Source organism: Quercus lobata, chromosome 2 (genome assembly GCF_001633185.2).
Source record: "Quercus lobata isolate SW786 chromosome 2, ValleyOak3.0 Primary Assembly, whole genome shotgun sequence".
In the NCBI taxonomy this organism is placed as follows: domain Eukaryota; kingdom Viridiplantae; phylum Streptophyta; class Magnoliopsida; order Fagales; family Fagaceae; genus Quercus; species Quercus lobata.
Window position 1 is genome coordinate 76,003,160 of NC_044905.1, and position 17,706 is coordinate 76,020,865.

At 37.6% G+C, this 17,706-nt stretch overlaps 1 protein-coding gene across 2 annotated transcripts; it reads right to left on the bottom strand.

Moving 5' to 3' along the window:
• Positions 1–1,132: 1,132 nt before the first annotated feature.
• Positions 1,133–4,814, bottom strand: LOC115976645 (cinnamoyl-CoA reductase-like SNL6). Of its 2 annotated transcripts, none has more exons than XM_031098075.1 (5): positions 4,418–4,814; positions 3,386–3,597; positions 2,099–2,293; positions 1,723–1,876; positions 1,133–1,609 (listed from the first exon to the last, which is right to left on the bottom strand). In XM_031098075.1, exons 1-5 carry the CDS (start codon positions 4,674–4,676, stop codon positions 1,320–1,322), a joined length of 1,110 nt encoding a protein of 369 aa, XP_030953935.1. In that variant the 5' UTR covers positions 4,677–4,814; the 3' UTR covers positions 1,133–1,319. The 2 variants fall into 2 exon arrangements, with proteins under 2 accessions (XP_030953935.1, XP_030953936.1); XM_031098076.1 differs by having other exon boundaries at positions 1,140–1,609; positions 3,416–3,597; positions 4,418–4,783.
• Between the last annotated feature and the right edge of the window lie 12,892 nt (positions 4,815–17,706).

Here is a 17,706-nt window from a genome sequence, read left to right on the forward strand (position 1 = left end):
TCATTGCTTCTTCAGTTCTTCTTGCATGGACTGTCATACTGTTATGGTTGATGTTGTCTGCTGTTTGAACAACAAAAATCCTCCTCTATTTTTTTCTTCTTCTTTGGCTTAGATTTCTCCACCAGTTTGCTGAAATCCTCCTCTATTATTTTCTTTCTTCTCCTTCGATTTCTCCACCAGCCCACTGTCTCTTTGTTTTCTCAAGAGGTTTTTTACTTTCCCCTATATCTACTTTTAAGCTTTTGGTCAAAAATGTCAGACACACATGTGGTTTTTACTACTGTATTTTGTCCATGAGTCCACTACTCTACACGTGGGATTCACTTCTCCGCATCTTTCTTTTTCCTACCTTTTATCTATTTTGTTTTTCATATTAATGAGTTGTGATAGGAATCAAAATGTATCTTGTGCACAGTATATTATTAAGTTAGAGGTCTGTTTGAGATTCACTTATTTTATTAAAATTGAAATTTTTTTGTTAAAAGTATTGTAGATAGAGGTAAAAATTAGTTGAAATAGTACAATAAAACTCATAAATAGTATTAAAAAGTGTAAGAGGACCCATGAATAATAATAATAAAAATAAACTAAATAGTAAAATAAGCTGGCAAAATTAAGTCATGCCAAACACACACTACATATATGAATTTATGGCTTAAAAATAGATTATATGAATTTACATTTTTTAAAAGCTCTTAAATAAAAATAAAAAAAGGTGGGGTTCTAATTTATAAATAAATTAAATATAATATATATAAAGTGATAACTCTAAAAGGTACATTATGATTGATTGGTATCCAAATATATCATTTTTTTCTTCTTCTTAACTAAACTTAAATGACCTTAGTATGAAATTGACAATTTTGCTTTGGACCCCCTTAAGTTCAAATCTTAAGTCTATCCTTGCCAGGAACACCCTGAGAAACATTTCTGGAGTCGCCACTATTAGGAACCAAATTGATATTCAACCCAAAGGTGAAGGACTAAATATGTAGTTTATCCTTTTATTTATTTAAGATATTGGTTTTGAAATGAAAATGAGTCATTTCCTATAGTTTGTTTGGCAAAATTGATTGTCCGTAATTCGTTTTTATTGCAGTGGAGTCGTTTACCAGGAGACTAAAAGGTATGCTTAAATATAAACTGAATTTTAAGATCATTGAAACTCAAATGGAAAGACTAATTTTATCAAAACATAAACTGATAGCAACTTTCTCCGGAAACTTTCCTCTACTTTCATTTTCTCTAATTGAACATGCCGTCCAATATGTATAATCTAACTCAAAAGGAGCATATAATACGCGGTCTAATAAAATTCTTTAACATTCACTGTAACAACTCCGGAGTGTTCTTGACATAAGACAACAAAGCTTCTTATTAGACAACTCAAACCGAGCTTCAATGTCCCCATTTCCACAAATCTTGTTAATAGGCATTCCTGTTTCCCTTGCTATGTTCTCAGCTTCATCCCTCCCAATAACATTGTCAAAGCAAAGGTATCTGCCATGTGCATTCTTGTCCATTTCCTCAAAAACACATACTTGTGCCCCAGCCAATCTGTCAACATCAACAATTGCTAGTATTCCATTTGAATACATCTCTTGAGCTCCTGTTTTGACATTGACAACCTAGTTAAATGGGTGTGTTTTGCTCCAACAAAAGGAGGGTGGTAAATAAATCTATTGATGAGTTTTTTCAATGGATGAAGAATGAAAACAATACCTTTAAGATAAGCAATTGTTGCTGTTGGATTTCTTCGACAAAAATTGGGACCTGTAATGAGTCCTGGACATAAGGTGGCCAGTTTTAACCCGTTCTCCTTGGCTATTGTCCACGCAACCTTCTCTGCCCTCAGCTTGCCCAAGGCATACCATAGCTGTCATGTTTAAGAAAATCAAAATTATGCTGTCTAGCGCAATACTTCTGTACATTTTCAGCTTTGTGTTTGAATTTAATTGGAGAAACTAAGATACTGTAACTAAGAAATTGTATCTAAATTTTGTCCTAAGCTATGTCTAGTGCAATACTTCGGCACAATTATTGCTTGGATCGCCCAGAAAACGTAATTGGGTTTGATCATTCATGCCAAATGTATTACCTTTTTGTCAGTGCATAGTGTTTCATCACTCCAGCAGTCATGGTTGATAACAGAGGAGACATCATTTTGGGCGTTGTCACGCCACAAGCATGCAACAAGTGAGGATGTGAGCACGCATTTCCTTACTGACGGTGTTCTTGCACATGCATTCATCACATTCTCATTGGCCTTCACTTCTATTTCAGCCATGGATTTCTACATATAAAAAGCATGTCAAAACCCATCAATGAGTTGAGTAGGTAGTGAAGAACAACTCAATAGATTACCTAAATCATATAATTACTATAAAATACTAATGTATTTGCATGTCCAAAATTACTTTTTGACCTAACATTATTTTAGTTTTGGAGATCAAAAGTGGGATTTGCTGAACTAGATCTCTTATTCAATCATCAAAGATTTTACTAATTGAGCTAATTGAAACCCATTACAATTTTTTTTTTTTTCAATTGTAAAATTATAAAGAAAAATATTTGTATATGCAACTTGATATTGTATAGGTTGTGAGCAATAATAATTGACATAAAGCAATAATAATTGCGTGGTCGCTTGGAGTTGGAGGTTGCGTTGGGTCCAAAATAGACACAAATTCAAGATGGTTGGTGTCGTGGTGAGTTATTACCACTGAGAACCAATTTATGGGCCTAATTGAGACATCCATACTACAAATTTTTTGGGCAGAGGCATTGAAATCTTCTATGTCGATAATAGACGTATGAAGCACATCAAGAGTGGGCGACCGTTCTTGTTGTTGCAGTATAAATGCTAATTAAGAAAAATAGCATGATCAGGTTGTAGAATCATTTTCAGTTCAGCTAATGTAGGGTAAGCCGCTAAAAGGCCCTTGATTATTGGCACCTCTAAGTGGAGGTCCACGTAATTAATACAAGAACATCGCGGGTGAAGATACATGTATCTGATAATGAGTTACTTTATTTTGAGCGTAACATCATGTCAAAGCAATGCACCTACTCCTCTTATCCGATGAACTTGAAAATGGACACCATTGACATTCATTTATGATCAATGGTGCAAGTAATGATAATGACTACCGAATTCTAATGGTTAAGTCTCTAATGATTGAATAAGAGATTTATGATTCAATCCCCGCCTACACTAAAAAGCGATCAAAACACATTGATGTTTTGATCTAATGATAAAGAGTCAGGAGCGACAATAGGTTGAAACTCTTTCAAAAAAAAAAAATCTAATTTGATTGTTAGGTGCACCCAAGACCATATCAACTATTAAATGCAATGAGAAAGTACTAGGAGAGAGAGAGAGAACTGAAGAATAAATAAGAGTAGCTAGGCTCACTGAATAGCCAGAAAGGCCAGCAGGGTCGGTAAAGGAAGAGGTGTGAAAAACGCCACGACAGCCTTGGAATGCTTCTGCTAAGCTTTCAACCTCAGTCAACTTTGCCATTACTGCTGATACATTGTTGCTAATTGTCCTCATCTCTCCAGACGTTTCCATTTCTCTTAACATATGTATATCTTCTGCATTTTTTAGCCAATCGAATATGTAAGATTTACTAAACAAATTCTTTTTATTAAAAAAATATATCTATATATGTATATTTTTAATATTATTTGATTCCTCTGGCAAAGTGGCAATCAAGAAAAAGAAAAATTGAGCCTCGACTCTATAGGAGCCGTGACTCTATGGTATGCAGTAAAGAACAAATGAACAATACTAAAAAGATCAAATAAACAAAACAAAACCCAAAAAACAAAGAACAAAAAACAAAAGGAATTCACTAAAAAAGCATATTATATTTATAAAAAAAGAAAAAACGTTACTCCAAAATCTGCAGATAATTCCTCAAAGGACAGAATCGAATTTTATATTAGATCAAGCTGTTTTAGCCTGCCGGTATAGCATGAAAACAAAAAAACAAAAAACAAAAACAAAAACTAAACAAACAAACCACTTTGGATTTGATTCCATAATATCTTTGCCTTGCCATCAAACTCGGCCCCAAAAAAAAGCCCAAGCAGTGTTTGAAGAAACAAATAGTACACTCATTCTTTTGGGATGGGTCTATGCATGCCAAAGAATCTAAACCCACCATTCAACATTTCTATTTTTTTATTTTTATACATCATTTGCACCTTTGTGATGATATATTGGAATGACAAAAACAAAAAAGACATGGTCAATCTTGACTAATCGGTTGAAGATTTATAACTGAGTTCGAAATTTTGGAATTAAGACTTGATTGTTGTTGTATCATACGACATGTCTGTATTACTATATTAATATACACTTCTGATTAGACAATGGAAAACCAACTTTAAGTTTGACAACAAAAATTACCTTCATTTTCCACAATGATCCGAACTGAGTAACCACGAAGCAAGAGCTTGTTCACAATAGCAAGGCCTAAATAAGAAACACCACTAGTGACACATACCAACTTCTCTAGTACATCATCTTTGTTTTCTTTGGATGACACTCGAACCCCTTTAAACTCTTCTTGGTCTTTCCTCCTCTGTATGCCGGCACACGCCACCAACATGCGGCGGAGCTCCTCCAACTCCAACTTCCTGCTCTCCTCCGTCCTTACAATCCCCATAACTTTGATGAAGATGATCGAATCAGTTTATGCTCCAAATGATAAGAGAAAAGTATAGGAAAGTGACAAGGTGCTTGTGAGGTTATGCTCCAAATGGTTGTTGCTCTTTTCTTTTATATATTTGTATTATATTATAAATACTGGCCAGAGAGGCAGAGACCATAACAAAAAAACAAAGAGAGGGACCTAAGTAATAAATAATAGTCATGCATTTTTCATTCCTGACCCCTCAGCTCTACAAGATTCAAAGATGTGAAATTGGCTCAGCTTAGCTAGCTTAGCCAGCTTAGCCAAATTTTAATTAAAGAAAATTCTATGAGTTTATAAGAAATGTTAATATTTGGTAACTCTAGGGACACGTGACGTGCCAGGGGCCTCAAATTTGGTAACTTACGAGTCAAACTTGATCATATAGGTTTACCCAAAAAAAAAAAAAAAACTTGATCATATTTACGTGTTAGTCTTAACTGTTAAAATTTGAATAGAATCCTGAATCAATTTTTTTTTTTTATTTCTTAAAAGACAAAGTTTAGTTACAAAATTGATTGTAACTTAAAGTTACAAACTCACTCAATAAAATAAATATTACAATATATTCATAGTAAGAAACCTGAATAGTACTCATCCCAAAAAAAAAAAAAAAAAAAAAAGGAAAAAAGAAGAAGTTATGATGATGTTTATGTTAGCAAACCAAAATAGTACTAATGTCATTGTTTGTTAATGTTTCAAAGAAAGTATAGGACATAACAAAATGTCGTAACATTTTCACAACACTATTGTTTTGAATTGTTGTGGGTTCGAATAAAATCTTATTATATTTTGACCTATATTGGATTTGACACATAAGCTTGTTGTGAAAATGTAGTGAATTTTTTTGTACTCATAGAAGACCTCAATGTTTAAATGGTTGACTTTAGTAACCTTTGTTTAACTTTTGAGTAAAAGGAGGAAATTAACACTCAATATTAGTAACCTTTGTGTTGGTATCATAGCATTTTGTAATTAATGACATGATTTTTGTTCCTAATGTCGTACTACGCTTTTATAATGTTAAATTTTGGCTATTAATACACATCTTAAATTTTGTGTCAATCGGATATTATTTACTATATAATCTATAAGCTTATATTTTGTACATAATTTTAAATTACAAAAACTTGCAATTTAAAAAAATTATTGATAACATAGCTATTGATCTTTAATTTTCTTAAAATTTTGCAAGCGTGGAGGATATAAGAAAAAAACGTAATCCAATGGTGGATTTGTCAAAATTCAACTCCAATAAAAAGATATTAAGTAAATTTATAGTCTAAGGTTACAACTAATTTTGTAACTAAAATTTGTCCATTTTTAAAATGACATTGAAGTACAACCTCAAGACAAAACCTTAACCTTGATCAAACAACATGCACATTAGTTAATTTAACTATTAACTTTGAATCCCCCAAAATATATATATATATATATATATATATATTACCTTTGAAAGACTATTAACCAGTTACTATGAAAAAACAAGTATTTTTGGGGAGATATTTTCTACTCATCCATTATACTATTTGTTATTAAAATTTTGACAAATTAATACATTATTGAACTAACTAATGATAATAAAGAGATATTATCATGATTGGATGCCATAGATTAAAATTATCCAAAAAAAAATAAAATACATTATGTGAACTTATTAATAGAAATGGGCCTCAAATTTTCTAAAACCTCATTTTGGAGAAAATATTGTAGCAATGGTTGGTCGATTCTTTGCCTTGTAAACGTTCTAGAAACTCATTTTGGAGCAAACAAAGTAATGGCTGTTGTCAGTTGTCACTGTCCTAGAAGAAATTCATATTCTTTTTTTTTTTTTTTTTGCTAGGTAATTGTTTATGCGGATGCGGGGGCTCGAACCCCCAAGCAAACGGTTTCAAGGTAAACCGGGTACCACTTGGGCTACAAGGCCCGGTGGTGAAGAAATTCATATTCGATCCAGTAGGACCAGTACACTAGCATCAGGTTGACTCTCTAGTTTCCCCAGATTCCCAGAAAATCATTTCTACACTATGGTATTAGTGGGTTGATGAAACATATCAATCATGCATAGTTAAAAGGGTATATATTTGTTCATCCAAAAAAAAAGGGTATATATTTGTTATCCATACCTAATTTATTTCCACATAAATGAGAAAAGATTTCAAGAAACGATTGGGGATAACCACATATTATCATTGATTTTTAATGTCAAGTTTTTTGTTGTTTTGGGAAGAGAGGGTTAGTAAACTATAGTCTATAAGGGTCTTCATTCCCTTTTGAAAATTTAATTTTGATTTAGACTTTGCCTGATGTTTGTATCTTTAATTTGTTTCCTTTACAAATGCCTAACAAAAAGAAGAAGAAAATGTTACCACTAACATCACATTTATGTTTATCAATAATTATTTAGAAAATGTTAAAGTCACATCAGTAGTTTATAAAAATGTTATAAAATGATTTATATTCGTAACATTACTCATATATTACCTAACAAAATGGAAATAACGCAACGAAGTTAGGAAATACCGTCTTGACTTAAACATTTGCTTTGAATCTAGAATGCTACATTCAATTAATTGAGGTAGCCAAAAAAGGAAGACTTAGCTTTGGAAGTTTGGCTTAAAGTGACAAAAATGATGGACAATTGTTTACATGTACTACCTTAAGAACTTGTGTGTGTGTGTGTATTAGTGATTGATGCTAATTATTGCATTAGGTTTGAGTATGGACCATGGTTGTCAAAATCACAATCTGGATCATAGGATCATACAATTTTACGATCCCATCTCACCAAAACGTTTAGGATCGCACTAGGATCGTATGTAGGATCATATAAGATTGTAGGATCGTATGGTATCCTATCGATCCTAATGTTTTGATAGGATCGGTAGAATCAGTAGGATCCCATACAATCCTACCAAAACATTAATTTTTGGTTTTTTTTTTATGGGATAAATTTTTGGTTTTGATGAAGCTTTAAGGGTTTTTATTTTTCTATGTTATGATGGTATGACTTTTTATTTTTTATTTATAAAATTATGTTAACCTAAGCAAATGTTTTCTAATTTCTAGTTCACTTGTAATCAAAATGATAAAGGAATGCTTCATCATTTCTAAATGAAGAATTTATATTGGCTTTACTACATTTTAAGTTATAATGTTGTTAAATTTGTTTGATCAATATACTAATTTGTGTTATAATATTACTAAAAAAAATTTCTTATACATAATTTTATTAGTATGCTTGTATTTATATATTGATTGATTGATTTTTTTTATCATGCTCTGTAATTTGTTGCTGAGTGGTATAACTTGAATAGTTGAGTGTGAAGGTATATCTTAATATCTTTTGTAGCTCTAATATATAAATATACAATGTCTACATAGATGATAAAATGGATGATGTAGGGATAAGGGCCCAAGATCATATGTTGGGCCTTGAGCTTAGTCCGAGGACATTGAATGGTCCGAGAAGAGCCAAATTTTCATTAGGGGTTCCAATCCAAAGTCTCATAAGAAAGGAACAAATGGAGAATGGTCTGAGGAGGAACTCCTCCTCGGATATGATAAATGCAGCTTAAATATCTATTCCAACAATTAGAGTGATCCTCCAGAAAACTCTAATGATAGGGACGTGCCGCATGAACATACGGGAAAGAAGGAAACCCAAAAATATCTAAGGAAAAGCTGCTACCACCACATTAAATTAGCTGCAGCTACTTTTCTAGCTGCATTTATGTGGAAAATACCTTAGAACAGTGTTGCCTTGGCTATCACGACTCACAGAGAGCCTAAAAGGGTGTCTAATGGGATAGGTACTCAAGTAAGGGTTTAAACGATCAACAAGTGTAGGATCAAGATGATCTAAAGGGAGCTATATAATGTAATAGACCCTCCATGAGAAAATGATCGGAAATGAAAAGAGAGAACACTGTTGTAATCTAAATTGTCTTCATATCCAGTTGTGATCAATTTATACTAGGTTATCTTCTCGGACTGAAAGTTTATTGATATTATTTGTGTTTGATTGTCATTCAATTTAATATTAGCCGTTGTCTAACTCGTTAGGGCCAAGTTCTTTGACCCACTCTCTACAAATTTTATTATACTGGGCTTATTGGGCCGAGATCTCATACATCTTGGGTTTGGGCTGTAAATCTGGTCCTTACAGATGATAATGATTAGGACAATGGTTATAAAAACCCAAAAATGAAAATAATTGAAAATGTTCACTTCACCTCAATATGAATCGTGCTTTTGGATTTCATATTTTAGTTAGCTAGTTTCTATTTGATAAATTATTTTGGTTTTTAAACTTGGAACTTAAAACTTGGAAAATATTTCCATATGTGTTGATAAATATTTTGGTATTTGGTTGCTAATTAAACATTTATTGAACTTTTTAGATACATTGGGTCAAAACTTAATTATATTTGTTTCGTTATTATAACGTAGCGATGTATGACATGCAAATTACATTATATGATGCAAATCTTTGTTTTTTTATGGATAATTTCACAATTTACGTGATTATTTAACATACAAAGTCATTATCAATGTGTTTTTGGCTTTAAATTTGAAAATATGTAGGATCTTACGATCCATGATCCAATCCTATGATCCACGATTCCACCTACCTTCTACGATCCACGATCCCACCTACCTCTCAAGATCTTGCGTAAGATTCTAATTTTGACAACCTTGGTATGGACATTTCACAAGTGCATGTGAACATGGAAATACTCTTCCTTACAGAAGGATAAGAAGAAAAAATTATGATAATGAAAAAAAAAAAAAAAAAGGCAAGGGAAAATTCCATCTTAAATCCCATAGTTAATTAGAACTAGTTTTTCAAATTAAATAAATCTCATTTTCTAAAGTTTCAAAGAAAATTTTTACAAAATTGTATACTTAATTTTAAAAGTGTTCCTGTAAGGACGCGATTCGTGGCGGACCGTAACAGTGTCGGGTTCGCACGTGAAAAGGCCCCTAACAATATCATTTGTAGAGCGTGGGTTTGGAAGGCTAGGCCTTGGTCGACAGGCGGTGGGCTTTTTGTGGTATTCATACAAGTTTCGGTTTTCCTTCACCCCTGGAGTCTTTCTCCTGGAGGTGGGCTGGGTGGCTCTGGTTTTTGGCCATTTTTCCCAACCCCCTTCTTTAGGTTACCCCTTTTTCCTTTTATATTCGCCTGCGTTCATTGTCCTTCGTCCACGTATAAGGTCAACCTTTCCAAAATTGATACTTGTCCCATCAACCCATATTCAAAGTCGTTGGGGGTGGTTGTAAAAGCCAGAGACTGCGGCTCTGTCAGGTTCAGAGCATTGAATGGCAGTAAGAGCAGCTTTCCCTGGATATTTTAGATCTTTCGTCCTGGTTTCGGTCTTATACCGTTTTTACCCTTCCTTCAGGGGGGGGACTTTGGGTCTGCCGAGGACTGAGCCGTCCTCGGCGATATCCACAGGCTATTTTGTCGAGCTTGGGCCATAGCCTTCCTCGGCTTGGACCTTCGGATTTTCCCCAGGTAGATGGGCCCGGCCCGTAAATCATTTGGGCCCAACAATAGCCCCTCAAAACCCGGCTGTCCAACCTCTTGGTTGGAAAGGGGGGTTTTGGTGATGCCAAACATCTTCCTACGGCCCAATCAACTTGGCCTTTTAATAACGCTGGCGGCTCCTCATCTGTCCAAGAAATGCGCCGGTCTATGAGGCAGCTTTTTGATTTCGCGCTTGATGCGTTCTTATCGTTTGGGTATCCCAAAACGTGCTTTTAATGACCACTATTTACGAGGCTGCTTTAATTCGGCGGTTTGTTTTGATGGGGTGGAGAAACGGAATCGGCATGTTTGTGTTGGCAGATTCCTTTGGATATCTGAACCTATTGAATGTCTCCCGCTCCACCCTCAGTATAAGAAGGAAAAATGGAGGTTATTGTTTTTTGTAAAGAATTCCCTCTCATCTTTCTGAGATTTGAAATATTTGGCCTCCCCTAGGGTTCATTTTACCCACTGGTTCACAAACTAAATCGTGATACACTTTATCATAACAACGAGTGATGCAGGAGCCAAACCCCCCCATAAACGCCATGTTCCAATAAAGCTCTTTATGGCTCGATCGGGACAGGGATGGCGAAGACTCAAAATCAACCTCACCCTTCTTTCAGTCAAAATCCGAAGCAGGGACTCGTCACGTCAAACTTTCGGCGTGACTGAGTCGAGAACACCCATCATCAGTACCAGCCGCTCTCCTATGAGCATACCTAGTATGGCTCCAGTGTGTTGGGAGTCAGGATCGAGGCAGGGACTAAATGTCTCTACTTCTTCCTCTCTTCCTTCACTGGGGCTATTCTCCGTCTCCCTTTCTTAGTCTTCCCAGCACCAGTTTCATCCTGGTGCTTTCACTTCTCCCTCTTTTGCTCTTTTTTCTTTCTTTTCATCTCTTCTTTCTTCTTCTCCTCCTTCTTTACTCATGTCCTCCATCTTCTTCATTCATCTCCTCCATCTTCTTCATTCATCTCCTCCATCTTCTTCGTTGATTTCTTCCTTACTATTTCCTCCTCCGCCATTTCTTCCCAAAGAAGGTTCTTATCATAATATGAGCAGTATTGAGGCAAAGATTGGAGAGACTTTGAAGACGAGTTTAAAAGACGCCTAGCAGTTTACTTATCTGTACTACGGATGTAACTATCGCTTAGGCAGTTCACATTTTGTATAGGCTCGTTCGAGCCCTTCTTTGTACATTGTAATAATTTTTCGTACTAATAAAAATCGTTGTTATTTTATTTCGCATGTTTTGTCTCTATGCCTTCTTTTTTTTTTTTTGGATCTACAAACGCTGCTCGGCACAATAATATAGCATCTAAATCAATGACGGCTAAGACCAAAAGATTTGATAATAAAAAGACGTCGCCATAACTTTAATAGAAATGCTTGGCATAATAAGGCCGATCAGTGAAGAGTAATACTTACCCCATGCTAGCCGAGGAGAAAAACGAAGGCTTGATGTCATGTAAGGAATAACCATTTGAAGATATAGCACCCACCAAATGAGCGGCCTTCTTATATGACTAAGTGCTGGGGCGTTCTACCCCCTTCCTTACACCTTTATTGGCCTTAACCTTTTATGGTGTTTAAGCCGTGGATGAAGTGACCTGACATTTTTATCAAGTAACCCATCTTACGAGATTCAAACCTTTTCTTATCCAAGTATCTGGTTTCCCCATTGGCTTGGGTCCGAGGACCATACAAGGCCTTGGTTCTGTCCAAAACCTGTGATTTTTATAATTTTTTTGTACTTGGTTTCCCCATAGGCTTGAGTCCGAGGACCATACAAGGCCTTGGTTCTGTCCAAAACTTGTAATTTTTATAATTTTTTTGTACTTGGTTTCCCCATAGGCTTGAGTCCGAGGACCATACAAGGCCTTGGTTCTGTCCAAAACTTGTAATTTTTATAATTTTTGGTACTTGGTTTCCCTAGGCTTGAGTCCGAGGACCATTGAGTCATAGGCTTGAGTCCGAGGACCATTCAAGGCCTTGGTTCTGTCCTTGGGCCCATATGCTGAACGGGCTGGGCCGCGAATTTACTGGGCCCACAAATTAAGAGGTGTTTCCATAACCTTTGATCACGCGGTACCTTTTGGCGTCCCAGTGTTCGAGGTGCACCTTCTCGAGACTCCTTTAACCTCAGGGTTGCAGACGACGTTGGAAATCGAGCCAGAGACGTTTTGTCTGTAGCGTTCCTTGGGACGCTGCGCGAATTAAATGCCACCGGTTTACTTCTGGGTATAAATGGGATAGGGGATCACTTCACTTGCACATGAACTCTCCCGTTCCCTTCAGAACTATATTTCTTCCATATCCGCGATCTCTCTTTCTAGTGCCACTGCCTCAAAGCAAGATGTTTGAGGCTTGGATAGGGATGAAAGGTCTCCGCACGCTTCAGAGGCACCGAATCCTCAAGGTGATATGGTATGGACAAGGATGGCACAGATTCAAGCCAGTCCTCCGTCTTGACAGGAGGAAGATGGTATTCCTCCTTCTTTTAGTCAAAATCCGAAGCAGGTTCTGGTCATGCCAGATTTTTGGTATGTCAGAAAAAGGAATTTCCGCCATCAGCGCCGTCTGCCTTGTAGCAGGCAAATTTCTGCGGGGGCTTCCCAGCTTCCGGCTCCCTGCACCTTTTCTGTAGATGGTGTTAGCCTGAGGTCAGGTTCCCTGCACCTTTTCTTCATCGGTGCAGGCCCCAAGTTGGGTTCTTTTGCTGCCTGTGTTATGGGCGTGCAAAAGTACTGAGGAGGAATAAGGTCTCGAGGCAGTAGTCAACTTCTCCTCTGTGTTACCTCCTCGGCTTTATCTTCACTCTTTTGTATTCTTCGTTATTTACGTAGTTGGCTTCGATGTAGGCTTTGTTTCAGCTTTCCATTGTACACTGTACCGTTTCTTTGTCTTAATAAAATATGTGTCTATTTCTCTATACATATCTTTCTTCTCCGTAACCACTACTTTATGCATGAATATTAAATATGAGCTTGCCCTTAATGATATTCTAGGCAGAGAAACGCCTTAACACAGATTCCTACTAGTTTAGACTTACAAATATTATCAAGTATAACAAGATTAATCATCAATAAATTAAACTCCTGGAACTAACCGGGATAACGGCTGAGTGCTGCGCGATGCGTGCTAGAGCGATGTCCGAGTACGATAAACTCTAAGTAATTCGTCCGAGAGGGTAGCCGAGTAGCGAGGGGCTTTGGTTGTGCTTTTGGATAATATGTTGCGCCGTATCGCATCAACCCCTTTGATATTGGGGGATCAGGGGGTAGACCGAGGAATCCACACAATCAAGGTATTAACCCATCTGTTAACGCGGAGCTCTCTTCGGATGGATTTTGAGGTTTATGTGCCATAGTTTTTTTTTTAAAATAGTTGGTTCCCCATCCAGGTAGTTGGTTTCCCCAGAGGCTTGAGTCCGAGGACTATGCAATGCCTTGGTTCTGTCCAAAACCTAGTTTTCCACATCCAGATAGTTGGTTTCCCCAGAGGCTTGAGTCCGAGGACTATGCAATGCCTTGGTTCTGTCCAAAACCTAGTTTTCCACATCCAGGTAGTTGGTTTCCCCAGAGGCTTGAGTCCGGTGGACTATGCAATGCCTTGGTTCTGTCCAAAACCTAGTTTTCCACATCCAGGTAGTTGGTTTCCCCAGAGGCTTGAGTCCGGGACTATGCAATGCCTTGGTTCTGTCCAAAACCTAGAGCCTTGAGTCCGAGGACTATGCAATGCCTTGGTTCTGTCCAAAACCTAGTTTTCCACATCCAGGTAGTTGGTTTCCCCAGAGGCTTGAGTCCGAGGACTATGCAATGCCTTGGTTCTGTCCAAAACCTAGTTTTCCACATCCAGGTAGTTGGTTTCCCCAGAGGCTTGAGTCCGAGGACTATGCAATGCCTTGGTTCTGTCCAAAACCTAGTTTTCCACATCCAGGTAGTTGGTTTCCCCAGAGGCTTGAGTCCGAGGACTATGCAATGCCTTGGTTCTGTCCAAAACCTAGTTTTCCACATCCAGGTAGTTGGTTTCCCCAGAGGCTTGAGTCCGAGGACTATGCAATGCCTTGGTTCTGTCCAAAACCTAGTTTTCCACATCCAGGTAGTTGGTTTCCCCAGAGGCTTGAGTCCGAGGACTATGCAATGCCTTGGTTCTGTCCAAAACCTAGTTTTCCACATCCAGATAGTTGGTTTCCCCAGAGGCTTGAGTCCGAGGACTATGCAATGCCTTGGTTCTATCCAAAACCTAGGTGGACTATGCAATGCCTTGGTTCTGTCCAAAATCTAGTTTTCTCTTTGTGTGGGATCTTGGCTTTAGGGGAGTTAGCTCCTCAGCCAAGCCCCTAGAGTTTATCCATACGGTTAACGTTACCAAGTGCCTGGTTTGCTCTTTACGGGGGACCTTGGCTTTAAGGGAGTTAGCTCCTCAACCAAGCCCCTAGTCAAGAAACGCAGTCCCTAACAGAACTTTATACTAGAACTCTATAACCAACGGTTAGATATATCGAAGAAACTCTATCGACCCACTTCCTATACCAACACACAAGCCTTCCCCACAGACGGCGCCAATTGTAAGGACGCGATTCGTGGCGGACCGTAACAGTGTCGGGTTCGCACGTGAAAAGGCCCCTAACAATATCATTTGTAGAGCGTGGGTTTGGAAGGCTAGGCCTTGGTCGACAGGCGGTGGGCTTTTTGTGGTATTCATACAAGTTTCGGTTTTCCTTCACCCTTGGAGTCTTTCTCCTGGAGGTGGGCTGGGTGGCTCTGGTTTTTGGCCATTTTTCCCAACCCCCTTCTTTAGGTTACCCCTTTTTCCTTTTATATTCGCCTGCGTTCATTGTCCTTCGTCCACGTATAAGGTCAACCTTTCCAAAATTGATACTTGTCCCATCAACCCATATTCAAAGTCGTTGGGGGTGGTTGTAAAAGCCAGAGACTGCGGCTCTGTCAGGTTCATAGTATTGAATGGCAGTAAGAGTAGCTTTCCCTGGATATTTTAGATCTTTCGTCCTGGTTTCGGTCCTATACCGTTTTTACCCTTCCTTCAGGGGGGGGGGACTTTGGGTCTGCCGAGAACTGAGCCGTCCTCGGCGATATCCACAGGCTATTTTGTCGAGCTTGGGCCATAGCCTTCCTCGGCTTGGGCCTTCGGATTTTTCCCAGGTAGATGGGCCCGGCCCGTAAATCATTTGGGCCCCACAGTTCCCATTGAACATGCTTAGGGTTTAAATCACCCTTTTTATTATTACTATCAAATATTTCAAAAAGTGTTTCAAGTCATATTTCAAAACCATTAACTTTTTTTTCTTTTTTTTTTTTTCTTTTTTTTTTTTTGTGGTTAAACAAGGAGTCTATTGCAAACTAACCCGCAAGGAAGTGGGTACCAAAAGATACAAAAGTTTCAGATATAATAGTTACATTAGGTGTGCTGCCACTAGCGCTATCAAAAAATAAAACATCCAACAAAGTCAAGGGAGGAGTAACATAGTAAACAAAATCCTCTCGTTGTGAACTACCCATTTTGGAAGTAAGTCAGCTGCATGGTTGGCCTCTCTATAGCAGTGGATGAGCTGGACCTGATGGGAAGCTTGGAGAATGTCCCTACATTCAGTCACCAATGGGCGAGTTAGTATATTAGTGGAAGATAAGGAGGTTATGAGCTTGACAACATCAGAGGAATCCACATTTACCATAAGATTATATATATTAAGTTGTCCTGCCATGCAGAGCCCTTCACGCAAGTCCCATAGTTCAACCATTAGGACCATTGCAGTGCCTAAAGGTTTTGAGAATCCTTGGACCCAATTCCCATTCGAGTCTCAGAGAAGGCCACCAATACCAGCATAGCCATTGATGATGGAGGTGTCAGTATTCAGCTTATGCTAGCCCGATGGGGGTTTATCCCATTTGGCATTGAGCCGAGGCCTTGCACTGGGGATTTTGGTCGAAGCCGTGAGGAAATGGTACTCCAAAGTTTTTGCAACACACTCTTTTAGGAGCTGCTGGTTTGGATGTTTTGCTTGGTAAGCGACACAGTTTATGTTAGTCCAGAGGGACCAAAGACCAAAAAGAAAGAGAGTGGACCATGGAATGTCGTGGTGCCGAGGGACCAGAACAGAGGAGCAATTGACATGCATCCAATCTGATAGGGGGAGGCCGAATGAGTTGTACAGTCCTTAAGGAGGGTCGAGTTGATTCCAAAATCTGACAAAGTAGGGGCATTCTCTAAGCATGCGGCTTATGGACTTGGTGTGAGATTTACAGATGGAACAGCGCTGATCCAGGCCCCTTGAACCCAAAACTTCTTCAATAGGGATGCTATTATAAGAGCAAAGCGAGATAAATAGAACGAGCTTTGGAGGAACTTTGAGTTTCCATATCCAAGAGAGAGAGGAAGTGGTCGGGTTCAAAGCATTTAAACCTTTTGCTGCATTGTAGGTGGTCCGAAGAAAGAAGTCACCATCATTAGTGAAGGCCGAAGCAATCTGATCCTCCCCTTGAGAAGCTAAGTTCATAGGGATAGCTTGTTTACTTGGACACCATAAACAAAACAACATTTTATTATTATTTTAACACGTGTGCCTATTATATATGAATATTATAGGTACACTTCAACCCATTAATAGTTTCGTGCATAAGTGATAGGTGATATGGATTTATGGTTTAAATTGAAACATTTTTTAAGGCATGAAATTTAATTTGTAATATGTATAAATTTGTATTAATTAATCATGCACATAGTGATACTTAGTTTAACTAGAAGAAGAGGAGGAGGTGATAACCATGCTTGTCAAAATCCCAATCTGGATCCTACGATCTTACGATTTTATGATCTCACCTACTCAAAACGATCCAGATCTTTCAAAGTTCTTTGCAATCATTCAAGATCAGTAGAATTGTACGATTCTGACAATCCCAAATGACCTAGACTTCTTACAATCTTCTTTTAACTTGACAGAAGGCTCAGTTGGGTCCAAATGAAAAATAAAATCTCAATAGACCAAGTTTTCCATTTTTATGTAGAGAGAGTGTCAGTTGGATCCAAATAAAAAATATCCTAATAGAGTGTCATGTTTTGAGATTTTTGGCCTCTTTAAATGATGCTTACAAATGAATGTAGTGATATATGGTAATTATATCAATGAATGTATAATTTATGTGATTATTTAACATACCAATGTGTATTTTTTGTTTTTTTCTCAAATAATATAGGATCTTATGATCCACGATCCGATCTTATAATCCATGATCCCACCTACTTCCCACGTGTTAGGACATATGTGAATAATGTTAGGAACATATGTCATTTAGAATTGGCTAATCCTATGACAGAACGTACTTTACTTGTAATTGGGTAGATCTAGGATGTATTTAATACTTCAAAGAACAAGAGTTCAAGTCTATGTGTTAAAGCCATGCAAATCTGTCCAAGAAACAAGTGAAGAAGTGTTGGATTTTAAAG